Below are 18,107 nucleotides of genomic sequence, written 5' to 3'. Positions count from 1 at the left end.
TTATTAAGTGTCCTTATTGTTTTATGAAAGTTAGTGTCACTGTGCAGTTTGGACTCCGGCAAGACTCACTATGGCAGCATAACTAAAAGAAAGCAGAGGGTAACACAGACATGAGGGATCTCTGGAATAAGATATATTGAATAAGAATAAACGACAACATACAAATATCCCAGTTCACCAAACACTCTATATCAATGTTCCCTCCAGATCTGAGCCTTTACCTGAGAAAAAAAATCTACTGATCAAAGGTTTGACTAAATAAATAGGTTTTCAACCTCGACTTGAACGCTGAGACTGTGTCTGAGTCCCGAACACTGGTTGGAAGGCTGTTCCATAACTGTGGGGCTTTATAAGAGAAATATCTGCCCCCTGCTGTAGTCTTTGTTATTTGAGGAACCAACAGATAGCCAGCGTCTTTTGATCCAAGTAGGCGTGGAGGATCATACTGGTACAGAAGTTCACTCAGATACTGCGGTGCGAGACCGTTAAGTGCTTTATACGTCAGTAGTAGTATTTTATAACCAATGCAAGATTTATGATCCCTGACCTCCACAACCACACTGAACACTTTTGGAATGAACTGGAACACCATTTGCTCCACCAAAAGATCAGACTTTTTCACATCCTCCTCAACATCATTGTCTGATCTCACTAATGTGGAATGATCACTAATCACCACGTGCATGCCACGAAAAAACCTAGTGGAAAGACTTCACGGAAGGATGGAAGACTTTATTATAAGAGTGAACACACAATAAACAGATCTGTCCAGATGGATTTTCTCAGATGGGTGTGAAGGTCAGGTGTCCACATACTTTTGCCAATTTGTGGTAACAATAATTACGATGGCAATTTGCTATCACGACAAAATGACTCTGATCTGGGGCGAGACTAAAATAGGCCACGTGCACCTGATCACAATCCTGATTGGCCCTGGATGAGGAAGTGCGCGTCACGTGACTTCTGCGCTTGTTGACTGAGAATCAGCTGATCTTTTCACAGCCGCCGTTCTGTCCGTTTAATTCTCTGCAGTTCATTTGTAGAAGGGCTTTGGAGGTGGAACATCTGAATTTGTTAGAAATATATATTATATTATATTAAAAAAAAAAAAGGTTGCAGCCATGGCGCTCAGCGACGCGGACGTCCAGAAGCAGGTAAAGATGGGATTATATATAAATCTATATAGAAATGGGAGACGTGACGTCATCAATCCTCATATCACCGCACCCATTATGGCGTTTACACCGAATGAGCTTTGTGTTGTGTACTTTTTTCGTATTTATTACAATATAACCTTCGAAACCGTTATAAAAAAGGACGCCGCCATTAAGTGTGCGTGCGCGCTCTCACCTTTGCGTCCGCGCCCCCGCGCGTGACCAATGAAGCGTCATTTCTGTTACATTAGTATTTTTTAAAATCTCATAATGAATTAAATAATTCGTTGAATAACGTGTTTATAGGATTTGACTGATTTGACGCGGACACGAGCGTTTTCGCGCACGCACGCACATTCTTGACACCTCTGTGGTAGTGATGGGAAGATCGGATCATTTTAATGAGTCGGTTCTTTAAATCTCGTTCATCAAAATGAACGAATCGTTTATGATTGACTCCTCACTACTCTGCATTATTTGCATCCCAGTATTCAGTATGACACTAAAATCTTGGCACATCAAGGTCCTTTTTTCTCTCTTTCTCCATGTGTCTAGATCAAGCACATGATGGCTTTTATCGAGCAGGAGGCCAACGAAAAGGCAGAGGAGATCGACGCCAAGGTGAGCATGCTTCATATAATCACGGATTTCTTAGTTGTTTTTTTTTTTTATTTTTTGATAGAGGATCAAAAATAGTAAAGGGATCTGGCTTGACGTTGCGACTTTCTCCCACAGGCAGAAGAGGAGTTTAACATCGAGAAGGGTCGCTTGGTACAGACTCAAAGGCTGAAGATCATGGAGTACTATGAAAAGAAGGAGAAACAGATCGAGCAGCAGAAGAAAATGTGAGTCACGTTCCTTTAAAAAGACATTTTCTGGGATGAGTCTGAAAACGTCTAAACGTTCTAACTTTTTTCACTCGCCTATTCTTATCCTACAGTCAGATGTCGAATTTGATGAACCAGGCCCGGTTGAAGGTCCTAAAAGCCCGAGATGATATGATCTCGGTGGGTATCGGTTTATTGCAGCGGATTCGGATTAGATAGTTTTTTTATTGTTTTGTTTTTTCAACGTTGTTATTGTGTTTGTTTGTTCAGGACATGCTAAATGATGCACGTCATAGGATGGCAGGCATTGCCAGAGATCCAGCCCGGTACTCTGCCTTGATGGACGGACTGGTGCTACAGGTATTCTGGTCTCAATGAGGATTTATTCATATATAAATGGATGCAATCAAGGGTTTGATACCAAGAGTATTACATTCCCAATCTAGTATTAGATTATGTGAATCTAGGTTTAAAATACAGATACAAAAGTACCGTTTGAAGATGGTGCAGATACACTCCGGATGCAGGTCTCCTTTATGTCTCGCACTGCGAGTTAAATTCTGTAACTCCCATGCGATTTTTTTAAGCTTTTTTTATTTTTTTTTTTTCAGGGTTTTTATCAGCTACTGGAACCCAAAGTGATGCTCCGTTGCCGCAAGCAGGACTTGGCCTTAGTGCAGGTCAGTTTTGATGAATCTGTTCGGAAAATAGTAAAGAGTAATCTTGATGCAAAAAAAAAAAAAAAACTTGTTTCTGTCTTTAATTCCAGGCTGCCATACAGAAAAACATTCCCGTCTACAAAGCAGCTGTGAAGAACACTCTCGAAGTGCGCATTGATCAAGACAACTTCCTCCCCCCGAATATGTGTGTATCAGAATGCATCATTACAATGATCACAATTGCTAAAGGAATACACGTAATTACATGTGTTGTTGTCCCCCCCTATAGCTCCGGTGGTATTGAGCTCTATAATGCAGATGGCAAGATTAAAGTGTCCAACACTCTGGAGAGCAGGCTGGACCTTATGGCACAGCAGGTAAAGTGTAGAAGGTGGTAGAAATACAGAAGTACAGTAAAAAAAGATGGAGTACGAGAGTAGAGGTGAAATGAGTGTAATACAGTAAAGTAGAATTGAATAGAGTAGAGTTGATAGAACAAATAAAACAATAGTGTGTAGTAGAGTGGAATTAAATAAACCCAGAGTAGAATAGAGTTGAGGAGAGTAGATCAGAGTGGTTTTGAAATTTGCAGAATTGAAGACAAGAGTTTAATACAGTAGAGTTGAGTAGAACAGAGTAAAGTAAAAAATTTAACAGAGGAGTAGAATGCAGTAGAGGGATAAAAGAATTGAATAGAGTAGACTTGAAATGAGTTGAAATTAAATGAAGGGGAGTTGAAAAGAGGTCAATAAAAAGTATAGTAGAATATAGTAGAGTGGACTAGAGTGAGAGTAGAGTTGAAATGAGTGGAATTGAATAGCGGCAAGTAGAATAAAATAGAGGAGAATTGAATAGGATATAGTTGAGGAGAGCACAATAGAGTTAGTTTAAAATGAATGAAGGAGTTGAATAAAGTACAAAAAATGTATAGTGGAATAGAATATAATAGAGTATAAGTTGAATTTAATAAAGGAGAGTAGAAGATTAATTGTTCTGATTTTGTTCAGATTCAGTTCATAACTAATTATGATAAAAAAAAATTTTTTTACTTTTCTTCTGTAGATGATGCCTGAAATCCGGGTTGCCCTGTTCGGTGTGAACCAGAACCGCAAATTCCTGGATTAATCACCTCTCGGTGTACGGGTGTGTGTGTGTGTGTGTGTGTGTGTGTGTGTGTGTGTGTGTGTGTGTGTACGTGTATGGGAGAGCTCCCAGGAGCATTCAGGACCATGCCAGAAGAAAAGAACCCTAGTGTTTTTGTCTGTTTTTTTGGTGTCAATTTAACTTATGAATTGTGTTAATGATGTCTTTTGTGATTTCATTGTTGCCGTACGATCGATCAGCTCTTAGACTCTACGCTTCACGTGTTTACGCGCGACATCAAGTCCTACTGACAAGTGTGCGTCGTGGTTTACATTATTTTCTTTTTCTTTTTTTTTATAGTACGCATTAGAACACTGGTGTTTACAGTTTTATCCCCCCATGTTCCGTGCAGTTCACACGCTCTGTAATAATGTAAAGGAAACTCTGAGATTACTTAATTGTGGAAATAAAGACTGTTCTGTGTCCTACTGTGTGTCAATGCCCTCTTCATTCGCGAACCACGGTTCAAGCTGAAGAATGTGCAAACTGTGGGACTTCTCACAAGATCTCATGACTCGTCTTGTTCCTTAATTGAAATCGAATGTGCAGTATTAGACAATGGGGAAGTGATGTGTCTTGAAATAAGGGCCAGTTGTGTGAGTTTTTCACCACTGCACGGCTCCACGCTGAAGATTCCATGGGTAAGTGTGTTTCCATAGTTTATATTTTATTATAGATCTTTTGTGCCGCTTGTTTTTCTTTTTTCTTTTTAAGGTGCTGCATTAAACACGAATGAGAAGATTTATGTGACTCTTTAATCCATGTCTGAGCTCAATTTCAGTGTTTTGTGCCATAAGATTTTGTATGTGCTTTGTGAAGATACTATTCCACACTTGAGTCCTTATTTGCTGTTAGTAATTATGACTCTTCTGGGAAGATGTTTCACTAGATTTGTGTAGATTTGTGCTTATTCGGCTACAAGGTCGTTAGTAGTGTCAGGTGCTGATGTTGCGTGAGGAGGTTTGCGTTTCCAAATCATCCCAAAGATCTTCAATACCAGGCCTTTCAAGATCTTTCACCTCAACCTATATCTTCATAGAGTTGGATTTGTGCACAGGTGCGTTTTGTCATTCTGGAATTCTAGTTGAAGTAAATGGAAAATTTCATGCTAATGCTTGCATGTAATTGTGCTAACAGTTTTGTGAAACAACCACATTTGGCCAGAAAAGTCAGGTGTCCTAATTACTTCTTTGGAAGGTATTGATTTGACATGATCTTCTTACAGATCATGAAGCTATTTGGCTCTCTATCAAGCGGTACAACAGCACTGTTAGCAGTGTTAATGCTGGCTTCAATGAAAGGGGCTGAATGTGGACCAGACCCCCACCAGAGAGAGCTTCTACTCCAGGAGGAAGCCTCCAGAGTGATCGGTGGCAGAGTGGAGCTCAGCGCAGCAGAGCGTCGACTTGACTCGTACTTGCACAAACTGAAGGAGCAGGAGATCATGTCTCCGGGTTTCCCTCCATCTCTGCACTTCTTCAAAGCGAAACCCTACATCCAAAAAAGTCCGGTGTTCAAAGTGCTGCAGAAAATGCCGAAAGGTATCTTCGTCTTCCATAATCATCCACCTCAGGGGTTCTAAATCTATTTCTAATGTGAATAAAAACCGTTTAGGTCACGTTATTGTTCTCTCTGTTCTTTGAAGGTGCTGTACTACACATACACAAATCTGCTCTGGTGAGCGTCGACTGGCTCGTCAAGAACGCGACATATCGGCCTCACTGCTACGTCTGTTTCACCTGGAAGGGCCGCGTGAAGTTCACGTTCTCACCCCGGCAGCCGTTCCCACGTTTGGGTTGCTCCGGATGGATCCTGTTGGAGGACCTGAGGGCCACCATTAGCGATGTACCTGCGTTTGACCAGAGGTCGTCGATCTACTGTAGCACATGATCAGTGTATTGTGTGGGATTTATTACGTTAAGCTTCTAAAATTGCAGCTCTCAATTCCTAATTATATGTACTGTAAGAAATAGTGTCAAAAGTTTGTGGACACCTGAGCATATCATTAATATGGTTTTCTTTTTGAACATCCCATTTCACGTTCAGTCTCCATTTGCTGTTCTAATAACCTCTTGAGGTAAATTGTGATGTTCTAGTCAGGTACTGATGTAGGTGAGGAGGTTTCGGGGTGCAGTCAGCAGTCATTGTCCAATAGAGTTTACAGATTTTTAACTCCAACCAAAAACCTTCATACATCTTTAACTCCAACCAAAAACCTTCATACATCTGGTTCTGTCCACATTGTCATGCTGGAACAAGTTTTGGGTCTCCTAGTTAAAGTAAAAGGGAAATTTCTATGTGACTGCATCCAAAGTAGAATTGCATGCCTTTAACTTTTGGCACGGTTTAAGCAGAAAAAAACCCACCAGTCAGGTGTCCCAATACTTTTTTCCACATTGTATATAAGAAAATAAGTGATGCTGCCACCACCATGCTGCATCATGGGTTCATTAAACGAAATCTCTGACTTTGTGGTGTCCAAATACTTTTGGCAATATCATGCATTTCATTTCATTACCTAGTGGTGAGGAACATTGTGAGAAGATCTGCAATACATAGCCCCCTTTAGGTTTTTCCTCAGTGTTCTTTGATAGGATTTAGAACTGGATTCTGATTCAAATCCTCTGAACATCGTTTTCTGAAGTCATTCTTTTGTACTTGGATTTGTGCTGTTCTGCTTTTCTGGCAAAATAGAGTAGGTTGCTATTTGGAGAACTTTCCTCTGTTCCTTCTAGCTGGATTAAGGCTCCTAGCTTAAACAAGTAGAACTGTAGCATGATGCTTCATCTTGGGTTCATTCTTTAGATGATATGCTCTTTGATCTGGGAACATCGTAGAACTTCCTGAGTGACTGTTCACTCGAAGCTTCTCAATCTTTTTCAGTTTGATGCGGAACCTCACGCTGTTCACGGAGAACCCCGAGCTGGCATACCCGACCCAGGACGAAGTGTGGAACCAGTTCGAGCAAATATTCGAGGCGATCTCTGGGCTGATCAACTACGCACCGGTTTTCAAAGATTACCTCTACCAAGGCCTCCTGGAACTTTACGACGACAATATTCTGTATTTGGAGCTGAGGGCTGGCTTGTCTAAGGTTGGTTAATATTTATATATAATATGAATTCCTTCGGAGTTCATAGTAGCGATTATCATTAACGATTCGTTTCATTTCGAACGAGTCTTTGATGTGTCTCAGAAGAATGAGTAGTTTCAAAAGGTGATTCGTTCATTTTCTACTGGAGGTGCATGTCTCACTTACATCTCTTTCTCATTTATTTCTAAATTTCTTTGGCTCTCAGCATGATGTCTAACTTTTGAGGATTTTTTGGTCTACTTCACTTTGTCAGGCAGGTCCTATTTAAGAGATTTCTTGATAGCGAACAGGTGTGGCAGTAATCAGGCCTGGGTGTGGCGAGAAAAATTCAACTCAGGTGTGATAAACCACAGTTTTAACGGGGGGCAAACACTTTTTCACACAGGGCTATGTAGTTTTGGATTTAGTTTTCCCTCAGTAATAAAAACCTTCATTTGAAAAACTGCACGTTGTGTTCACTTGTGTTTTCTTTTAAAGTGTGACAAACATGAAAAAAAATTCCTCGGACCAGAGGTTTGAGGGTTGAGGCTTTGAGGTTTTAAATTCAGAAACACATTTATTTTGGGGAAGTGGAGGCTTAGTGGTCATTAGACTTTGGATCTGAAGGTTGTAAGTTCAGATCTCAGACATGCCAACTGCCACTTCTGGGGCACTTTAACCCAATAGCTGCTTATTTGTGTAAATGAGAAAAATGTATGTTACTCTGGATAATAAAATGGAATCTGCCAAATGCCATAAATGTAAGTTGCATGACATTTTTTCTTCACTTGTTCCAGGATTCTCCTGTGCACAAATCCAGCTCCACGAGCATAAGGGTTGGGGTGGAAGATCCTGAGTGGCTTTCTGTAGAGCTCTAAACCCTATTTAACACCTTTGGGATCAAACTGTACCTGATTTACTAACACCTTTGTAGCTCAAATCTTGAAAAAATCTAGTGGAAGATCTTCCAAGAAAAGTGGAGCTTTATGATAACAGTCATAATCATGACTAAATGTGGAACGGGATGTTTCAAAGAGCACATACCACTCGTATTCCTCAGGTGTCCACAAACTTGTGCATATTATGTATATTAAATGAGAAATGTTTCTGCTGCAGATCTATGAACTTGACGGCACAGTTCATGACAGAGAGTGGTCTATTCAAACCTACAAAAATGTAAGCGAGCAGTTCAAGCTGGAGCATCCAGATTTCATCGGGATTCGAATAATTGTGTCTGTATTTCGGTAAGTTATTCGGTGAAGTCGCTCAAGTACACCATCGTTTGTGAGGTTGTTTGGCTCTCCTGACTTGATTCTCAAATGTTATTTTTTTCTTGCGTTCTTTTCCAGGCTAACGAACTTGTCGGCGGTCAAACAAGCGGTCCAAGATACCATAGAGATTAAAAAACGCTATCCGGAGATTATCGCCGGCTTTGATCTGGTTTAAAATCGACTTCAAAACCTCAAAAGAAATCCGTCTGTTATGATCTGTTTGATGGTTGAATGATTACGGGTCTGTTTTTTTTTTTTTTTGCTGTAGGTCGGCCGTGAGGATGAAGGAAATTCCATCTGGTATTTTCGAAGTGCTCTTCCAGTTCCCACTGGCAACCTTTCGTACTTTTTCCATGCAGGCGAAACCGGTACGTTTCACATCGATACGTTAAAGATGCATTGAATATCATGCACAATTACACAATTTTATTATATATATATGTGTGTGTATGTTCTGGTTGTGTTTATAGACTTATACGGCACAGACGTAGACACGAACATTCTGGATGCTCTGTTATACAACACCACGCGTATCGGGCATGGGTTTGCCCTGGCGCACCATCCCCTGGCCAGGGAGCTCTCCAGAAAAATGGGAGTGCCGGTGGAAGTATGTCCTATATCCAACCAGGTAAGACCCTGAGAAGGACATAAACACAAACACATACCCATCGCCACTATTCTGGGAAGATTTTGTGGAGATTTGTGCTCATTCAGGTAAAGTAAGGTACTGATAAAGCTGAGGAGGCCTGGGGGGAGATCTTCCACTCCAATCTTTCCATGAAGTTCCTATCTTCATGGAACAGGTTTTGGTTCTCCTGGTTTAAATAAATGTAAAAGCTCACACTGCTGTATATAAAGACCTTCTAGACAATTGTGTGCTTCCAACTTTGTGGTATCATTCTGGGGAAGAACCACATATGGCATACAGGGAAAGTCAGGGGTCCCAATAATTTTGTCCATATTTTATCTAAGGAAATTAGTGATGCTGCCACCACCATGCTTTATCTTATGTTCATTTGGATGAAACCTCTGACGGGGCACAATATAAGCCTTTAATGACACATTACAGCCTGTACTCACTAAGAACATAGGAAGCGAGCTCCGTGAAGACATCCACATCTTACTAGTGCTCTTGTCGCTGAATGATTACTAATCCCAGCAGCCACAGCCCCAAAATCTAGTAAAGAGTTTGCAAAAGAATAAAGGATCTTATTATAACAGTCAATACAACTGAAAATAAATCTGGAATGAGATGCGTAATAGTCATCCTGTCTTCCTCCTAATGGATTTCTGTGGACTGTAGGTGCTGAAGCTGGTCTCAGATCTGCGTAATCATCCCGCCGCAGTGTTAATGGCAGAAGGACATCCCATGGTAGTGAGCTCCGATGACCCGACCCTGTTCGGTACTAGCGGACTCGCCTACGATTTCTACGAAGTCTTTGTAGGAATCGGAGGCCTGAGTGCCGGCGTAGGAACGCTCAAGGAGCTGGCAATGAATTCAATCAGGTGGAATAGGGGTTTTTTTTGTTTGTTTTTTTTTTTGTTACAATTTCAGTTAAACATTGAAAATAATTTCTGACTGACTTGTTTTTTTGTTTGCTTGTGTACAGGTACAGTTCTTTGCCACCAGGGCTGAAGGATAAAGCCATGGCTTTGTGGCAGCAACAGTGGACCAAGTTCATATCGGAGAATTCGCCATAGTCAAAGGAAAAAAATTACATAAATAATGAATGAATAAAATGCAAAAAACATTCCAGAGATGTTTCCGAACTTCAGGTTTTCTGTCACATAGAGGTGGCTGATTTATTTTAATTTTATTAAAAATAAATGAAACCAATAAATAAAAAAAAAATTTAAAAATGAATAAAATCATTTTAAAATATCACTCATAAATTTTCTCACACAAATTCTAAATAAATAAATATTATGAACAAATTATATACATAAAGTTATACTGATATACTATATTCTAAATAGTTGATTTGAAATGTTGTGCTTAATATTAAAATCTTTTCAATGAATTTATTTTTTTTACATATTTTTCTCTTTTCAGTCAAAATTTTTTTTTTAGATTTGTGAAATACAAAATATGACTAGGTTTAAGAAACTTTTTAAAATAAATATAATCAAATATGTAATAATAAACTTCTGTAGGTGGTGTATAGATCCGAGCATTTAGGGCGCAAAATACACAGAAAAAAAAATCCTAATTAAATCAAATAAAAAAATTATATATAACAAACGACTAGTCCACTTTGACACATGAGGGGAGAACAAAAAACACAAATTACAAACAATAACAAAGCCATTCAAATAATCTATACCGATATTTTTGTCATTAGAGCGCCCTCTATAGATGAATCACTGTAGCCACACATTTAGACTTTACATGTGAGACTGTGCGCTGCACGGAGAGCGCTATAATAGATTTATTATTGATCATTTATTCGTTTTATAATCATTTATTAATTATTATATTTGTTTATTCAATTGAGCACATTCTTATGATTTAGTACTGTTCTTTATTTGTAATAAAGTTCAGTACTATTTTACATGGACTGTTTATTTTATCCAGTATCCGTTTGAAATCTGTTGATTCATCGGTTATCGGTTGATAGCACAATTTAACCTAGCTATCGGTATCGTTAAAATCCACTACTGGTCGACCTCTAGTTTAAAACATCTCACTACCTGACATTTCCTCTGTTTATTGGTATCAGCATGCATAACAGACCAATGTGTGGGAAAGTCAGGGACCTCCACAGCATATGCCCCCAAGTCCACGCCAGGGCAAAAAGTAAAAAGAAAACGGCATTACCACAATTAACATTAAGACAATCAAACATAAGCTAGTCTGGGTGATGATGCATGAAACAAAAAAATACTAATCCTATATATATATATATATATATATATATATATATATATATAATAAAGAAATGTTTGTGTATGTACGTATGTGTGGGGATTTTCTGCATAATGTACATCATAAATATGACTTTTGGGAATGGTGATATCATCTTGACAAACCATAACATCATATGCTCCATGTCCGATCAGTCAGGAGCAAAGATCAATTCCTTGGTCAATATCTGTGTTCTTTTTCTGAAGGTCTGAAGGCTTCGCTTCTATTTTAAAAGGCTTGAACGTTGAAGAACCTCCAGTTACTTTGCTTATGGTTGAGTTGTTGCTCGGTTCTTTCTAAACACCTCATTAATAAACCTTCCAATAAAGATCACTCCACTTCCTCTATACAGACGCTCCACATGGGCAACCCTGAGCAGAGAACGTTTTGTGGAAACAAGAGACAGCTGAGGAGAAAAGAGTTAAAGGTCTAGGATAAAGAAAATCCCATCATCTTAGCCACCTTTCGAAACATTATAGTACAATATTATAGTTATAGGGAATATACGGAATATCCATTTTATTCCTTACGGATCACAAGATTATCATTTGGAGCAACCAATTTATTTTATTGCTGGATTGGAGATCTGGATTAACCAAACACAACGACGAAGTAAAATTGTCAGTTTTCAATAATAAAAAATTGTTTTAAATCAGGCAAAAAAAGAAAAAAGAGATCTCGATACACAGATGCATAATATACAGATTACCTTTAATAGAATTCATATGTAAAGAATAAAAGATTCTAATGTGCCACTGTGTTGGGGTGCAGGGGTTTTACACGCGCCAGGCGAGACAGTCCTAACCGTAGACCGAGTCCGGGAGACTTCACCGGAGGACTCTGACAAGAACTAGGACGTCTTCCTACCACACCTGAGAACATGCAAAGGGGGGAAAAATGCGATCATTTGCATAGTGTCTTATCTAAGAATGAATATTCGTATTCTAGATTTACTTTTGTGAATAAATGTATTAAATAAATAATTAAACATTACAAATTACAGCCTACAGCGATTTCAGAAGAGACAAATTCATTGTAGGTAAAACTGCTGTGTGCGTGTACATGATTTTAAAGTTCACAATGAGTTACCAGGAGGAGTCCATTTTGGCATTTTGCCCCCACCAGGGCTGGTATGGAGGGCCGATTTGGACATGGGAGGAGTGGTGGGAGTTCTATTCGGTGCTGAGGAACGCTGACCAGCAGCTGGACTCCTGACCCCTGGACTAATGAGTGCTGTGTCTTTGCCTGGGAAGGAGGAAGGGAGGGAGGGAAGAAGGTTGAAAACAAAAGAAAGACAGAAAAAATAATGCAAGGCAAAAAAATTTTTTTTAGATTTGATTTTTAAATATTCCATTCCACATCGAGTCCCCATTTGATGTTCTAATAATAAGTTCGAACAACTCAGCGTTCAGATCACTCGAGATCTTCCAGCTGGCTTTGTGCATGGGGGGCATATTGTCATGCAGGAACAGGTTTGGGTCTGCGAATTGAAGTATAGTCGAACTTCCAAGGCAGGCGTCCAAATACTTTTTTTTTTACAAGTGCTGCACAAATTAAATTTTGTTGGTATGGTGCTTTACACACATTAGGTTCTCTAATGGAAAGGTGGAGGAAATCTGTACAAACCTCTGGCCTGCGTTTTGGTTTTAGGCGTTTTCGCTGGCTTCTTCTCTTTTTTTACTGTTTTCGGTGATGCCTTTTTCTCGCTCTTGGACCTTTTTACGTTCTCTCGTTTCCTTTTCACCATGTACTCTTCATCCTCACTCTCATCCAGCTCACTGAACTCCGAGTCGCTCTCTGGAAGAATGCAGGATTTAATCTACTAAACACTTCGACTCACAGCCATCATGGAGAGCATGGTGAAGGTGTGTGCTGATGTACCGGGTGTGTTCCGAGGTCTGTATTCTTCGTCCTGCGACGGACACCTCTGTTGCATTTTTGTGGAGACGCCAGACGAAGGGGTCTGCTCACTCGTGATGTTATCTGATCCTGAAGTCAGAGAGCAGGAAGGTGGATTTTTAAGTACAAACATTCAGTCCACTGAATTATGGGAATGTTTTGGGGAGAAAAAGAAATGCAAAAAGAGTGGTATAGACTGAACACAACCTTATATGATACATTATGTGGACAAAAGTTTGTGGACACCCAAGTATCAGATTCAGGTGTGCTTTCAGAAGATTCCATTCGGTCCACCATTTGCTTCTGGAGGAGTTTCTAATAGATTTTGTGGAGATTTGTGTTCATTCAGCCTACAAGAGGGTTAATAAAGTAAATGGTGAGGAGAATTCATCCCAAAGGGGTCTAATAGGGTTTATAGCTCTAAAGCAGGCCACTCAAGATCTTCTACTGATAAAAAGCCTTCAAAGATGTCCAGTTTGGAGAAGAACCATGTATGGAGTGTGGAAAAGTTGGGTGTCCTGATACTTTTGTCCACACGGTGTATATTACAATATCAATTATGTTCATCTTTTGGCTCTTACCCATGCATTGGACGTCCACGCTACAGTTTGACAGCAGAGGGGGCGTGTCTTCAGAAGTGTTGCAGGGCGGAGCTTCATCTTATTGGAAAAGAAAACAGTTAGTTGTTGCAAAACTATATATATAAAAAACATATATAATAATAATAATAATAATAATAATGTGAATTGTGACAAAAGGGGACTGAAATGGAATTTTAAAAAGAAGCCAATCTTATGCTCAGGTGTCCACAAACTTTTACCCCTATAGTGTATGTTTCCATTATTCATGCGAATACAGACTTTTAAAAAAAATTTAATTTAATTTTTATTACCAAAGCAGCTGCCATCTGCACTGAAGTGTGTCAACACCGGAGGCTCCGACTTTTCATCTTCAGGGGAGAAAACCAGTCTTATTTTATTTTATTTATTACATCACTTAATGAACAACAAGAGCATTCATATGTAGAGGTCGACGGACATTGGAGTTTACGGATATCGATAGCTAGGTTGGCTCGTACTTGCCGATAACCCATACATCTATCAATTATTTTAAAATGTATACTGGATAAAAAAAAAAACCAAAAAAAAAAACATGACACTCCATGTGATATAGTACTGAAATTATATTACAAAAATAAACTATTTCAATGCTCTACCCTTTGTGAAGGCATTTACCATAACATTAACTGAAATTAACAAATGCTTTAGAAGTATGGTTTATTGTTTGTTAATTTCACAAAATTAATTTTTCTAATATATTCTAAAATTAATTTTCATTTTATCTGATAACTTTAGTGAATACACTACGAAAAAGTCAGTGATTTGCCACTAGAGGCCGCTCTCGTACTGTATAATGACCGCGAACCTTCTCCGATGGAAGCCGGAAAAACTCTCTTTCAATGCATATGACCAGTACACTTTATCCAAAGATTCATAAATATGATAACGTCCGCACCTCGACAACGTCCGAGCGGCTCCTCTGTAGACGTTACTGTAGACTGGAGCCGAGACAGAATGAGAGCAGTTTCTAAATCTCGCCTACTCAGCCTTTCATCCAGAGACACTCTGCAAAACAAAACTGCTGAATATTGTAGTGTTTTTTTGTTTAATAGACAAAAGTATTGGGACACTTGACTTTTCCATGTGTCATGTGAGGTCTGTTTTCAAACTATGCCTTAAATGTGGCCTGCTATTGGGATGTTTTTTTTTCACACTGACTGCGCCCCAGGCCTCCTCACCTCCACTTTATAGTTACTAACACCCAGATCTCTACAGAAATCTAGTGGGACATCTTCTCAGAAGAGTGGAGGTTATTATAACAGCAAATAGCGACTCCATGGGAATATCAATAAGCACATATCAGTCTAATGCTCAGGTGTTCACAAACATTTGTTTATATAGTGTAGTCTATAAGGTCAGGTTGATAAAAGCAGTTTTGATACCTCTCTTTGTGTTCTTTTGCTGCTGAATCTAAGATTTCATGTTTCCTGGTTTTGTCCTCCAGACATTCCTTCGCAGAAGCCCGAGCTTTTTTGTTCGGAGGCGGTTTCGCCGTGGCAAAGTCCTCATCTGTTAAACAAATACACGAGTCCATGTGGATTAGTATTTCCATAGAAACCACAAGCTCCATAACCAGCTTCAAAATGCTTTGTTATATTTTAATGGGATATCTCGACTGGACTGGATCTTTCAGAAGACATTCCTTCAGTTGGTGTTTGGGTGAGCACTGTGTAACATCTGGCTCGTCAAACTGTTCATCCAAGGCTTCGCGGAAGGCCATGGAACGTGAAAGTCGCACATAGAAATGCATTATATGGAAGAAAAAAAAATCGGATTGTGTGCGGGGCAGAATTTATTTTTCTGTTCGTGTCACGCAATAAAATCTACTAAGATACAGTCCCACAGCTAGGATAGTTCATCCATACCACTGAACCTCATAGTTATGGAACAGGAAGTGTCAAACAGGAAGTCATGGCGGAACAATATTCCGTTCCTAGTCAGTTCCTAGCAAGGTGTACTTAGAAACAGCAAAATATTACCAGGAACATACTTCAGGTCTATTGTACTCATCTGAATTCATAAAGATGGCAGAAGGAGAGTTTTTCTTTCTTTTTCTTTGGAGTTGTTTTTTGATAACTTCTTTGCATGTGATTACCAACACTGTCAATATTCCTTACCATCATCATCATTCAAGAAGTCGGAGTAATTGATGGCTTTCTTTTGCCTGGAACACACAGACATCAAATCATTGGAGACACAGATACCGGAAGTAAAAGCATTCACACATCAACATCACATCAACATCACCATCACATCAACATCACCATCAACATCACATCAACATCAACATGAACATCGAATCAACATCACATCACCATCAACATCACCATCACATCACCATCATCACCATCACATCAAATCAACATCACATCAAATCAACATCACGTCACCATCACATCAACATCACATCAAATCAACATCACATCAAATCAAATCAACATCACATCAACATCACATCAAATCAACATCAAATCAACATCAAATCACATCCACATCACATCACATCAAATCAACATCACATCAACTCAACATCACATCACATCACCATCACCATCACCATCACATCACCATCACATCACCATCACCATCACCATCACCATCACCATCCCCATCACATCAAATCAACATCACATCAAATCAAATCAACATCACATCAACATCACATCAACATCACATCAAATCAACATCAAATCAACATCAAATCAACATCAAATCAACATCACATCAACATCACATCAAATCACATCACATCAACATCACATCAAATCAACATCACATCAAATCAACATCACATCAAATCAACATCACATCAAATCAACATCAAATCAAATCACATCAACATCACATCACATCAACATCACATCAAATCACATCACATCAACATCACATCAAATCAACATCACATCAAATCAACATCACATCAAATCAACATCACATCAAATCAACATCAAATCAAATCACATCAACATCACATCACATCAACATCACATCACATCAACATCACATCACATCAACATCACATCAAATCAACATCACATCACATCAACTCAACTCAACTCAACTCAACTCATCACATCACCATCACATCACCATCACATCACCATCACATCAACATCACATCAAATCAACATCACATCAAATCAAATCAACATCACATCAACATCACATCAAATCAACATCAAATCAACATCAAATCACATCCACATCACATCACATCAAATCAACATCACATCAACTCAACATCACATCACATCACCATCACATCACCATCACATCACCATCACCATCACCATCCCCATCACATCAAATCAACATCACATCAAATCAAATCAACATCACATCAACATCACATCAAATCAACATCAAATCAACATCAAATCAACATCAAATCAACATCAAATCAACATCACATCAAATCACATCACATCAACATCACATCAAATCAACATCACATCAAATCAACATCACATCAAATCAACATCAAATCAAATCACATCAACATCACATCACATCAACATCACATCACATCAACATCACATCACATCAACATCACATCAAATCAACATCACATCAAATCAACATCACATCAAATCAACATCACATCAAATCAACACCACATCACATCAACTCAACTCATCACATCACCATCACATCACCATCACATCACCATCACATCACATCACCATCACATCACCATCACATCAACATCACATCAAATCAACATAAACAAAGAATTAGGGGTGAAGAACAAACCTCGATGGTCGTTCCATTTGTATAAACGTAAACACAAGCAATTTAGATTAAAAAAATCTCTTTCTTTTCCTTTATCAATCTCTTTATCCCTCTTTCCCTGTCTCTGGTCCTCTATCTCTCTATCCCTCTCTCTCTCTATATCTCTATCTCTATATATCCCTCTTTCTATCCCTTTCTCTCGTGTAAACAAAAAAAAAGGTTTTCACCTGTAAAAACACGCCCCTACTTTTAAAACCAATTTTTAAAAAAAAGCACCACGGCGGATTTTACACATTACAAATTATATAAATCCTGTCGTTAATTAAAAAAAAGATTGTATGAATAATTATGAACTGAAATCTGCCCCTTTTACCACTCGGCCCGCGCGCGCAAACAAACAAACGACAAGCAGTCATTTGGCGATTCGAATAGCAGATTCGTAACAGTCAGGCGTGTAAAAAAAACCCAAAAAACCAAAAGAAAAAGGCGAACAAATGAAATGGCTTGTTTTTAGTATGAAATCCTTAAAATTAATGAACATTAAGTAAAGAGAAAAATAAGGCGTGATGTATTGAGGCGAATCTGCTGACGCGAACCTACATATTAGGCCAACGGTCCTGCTCTTATAATAATATCCACTCTTCTGATATGTTTTAGACTTGTGTAGCTCAAGTAGTAAATTCAGGAATTAAAAAGAATCCGAATTCATTCCGATTTAATAACCAGAACCATTTTTATGACCCAGGATTCGTGAATCTTTCTCTTCATTCACTCGGATTCGGTGGATTTAGCCCCCTCTAGTGGAAGAACTGTGACAAAACAGG

General features: G+C 38.9%; 3 protein-coding genes across 4 annotated transcripts; 2 read left to right on the top strand and 1 right to left on the bottom strand.

Annotated features, from left to right (window-relative positions):
- Positions 1-959: 959 nt before the first annotated feature.
- atp6v1e1b (ATPase H+ transporting V1 subunit E1b) lies at positions 960-4,211 on the top strand. The gene is made up of 9 exons (XM_083528658.1): positions 960-1,154; positions 1,710-1,775; positions 1,890-1,999; positions 2,095-2,161; positions 2,252-2,341; positions 2,593-2,661; positions 2,751-2,845; positions 2,930-3,017; positions 3,703-4,211. Exons 1-9 carry the CDS (start codon positions 1,122-1,124, stop codon positions 3,763-3,765), a joined length of 681 nt encoding a protein of 226 aa, XP_083384784.1. The 5' UTR covers positions 960-1,121; the 3' UTR covers positions 3,766-4,211.
- Positions 4,212-4,316: 105 nt separating this feature from the next.
- On the top strand, positions 4,317-9,897 carry ada2b (adenosine deaminase 2b). 2 transcript variants are annotated; one of them, XM_083528553.1, is made up of 10 exons: positions 4,317-4,424; positions 5,009-5,324; positions 5,429-5,648; positions 6,667-6,877; positions 7,973-8,100; positions 8,206-8,296; positions 8,396-8,495; positions 8,598-8,755; positions 9,431-9,633; positions 9,738-9,897. In XM_083528553.1, the coding sequence occupies exons 1-10, from the start codon at positions 4,353-4,355 to the stop codon at positions 9,826-9,828; spliced, it is 1,590 nt and encodes a 529-aa protein (XP_083384679.1). In that variant the 5' UTR covers positions 4,317-4,352; the 3' UTR covers positions 9,829-9,897. The 2 variants fall into 2 exon arrangements, with proteins under 2 accessions (XP_083384679.1, XP_083384680.1); XM_083528554.1 differs by lacking the exon at positions 4,317-4,424 and adding an exon at positions 4,603-4,840.
- Positions 9,898-11,724: 1,827 nt separating this feature from the next.
- rad51ap1 (RAD51 associated protein 1) lies at positions 11,725-17,461 on the bottom strand. Its single transcript, XM_083527786.1, has 10 exons — positions 17,305-17,461; positions 15,669-15,715; positions 14,934-15,060; positions 14,447-14,556; positions 13,824-13,880; positions 13,513-13,590; positions 12,914-13,021; positions 12,659-12,829; positions 12,122-12,277; positions 11,725-11,904 (listed from the first exon to the last, which is right to left on the bottom strand). Exons 1-10 carry the CDS (start codon positions 17,319-17,321, stop codon positions 11,777-11,779), a joined length of 999 nt encoding a protein of 332 aa, XP_083383912.1. The 5' UTR covers positions 17,322-17,461; the 3' UTR covers positions 11,725-11,776.
- Positions 17,462-18,107: the final 646 nt, after the last annotated feature.

This window comes from Silurus aristotelis (assembly GCF_946808225.1).
Source record: "Silurus aristotelis genome assembly, chromosome: 24".
Taxonomy (NCBI): domain Eukaryota; kingdom Metazoa; phylum Chordata; class Actinopteri; order Siluriformes; family Siluridae; genus Silurus; species Silurus aristotelis.
Note: the sequence above shows the minus strand (reverse complement) of the source record. Positions and strands in the feature narration are given on the sequence as shown.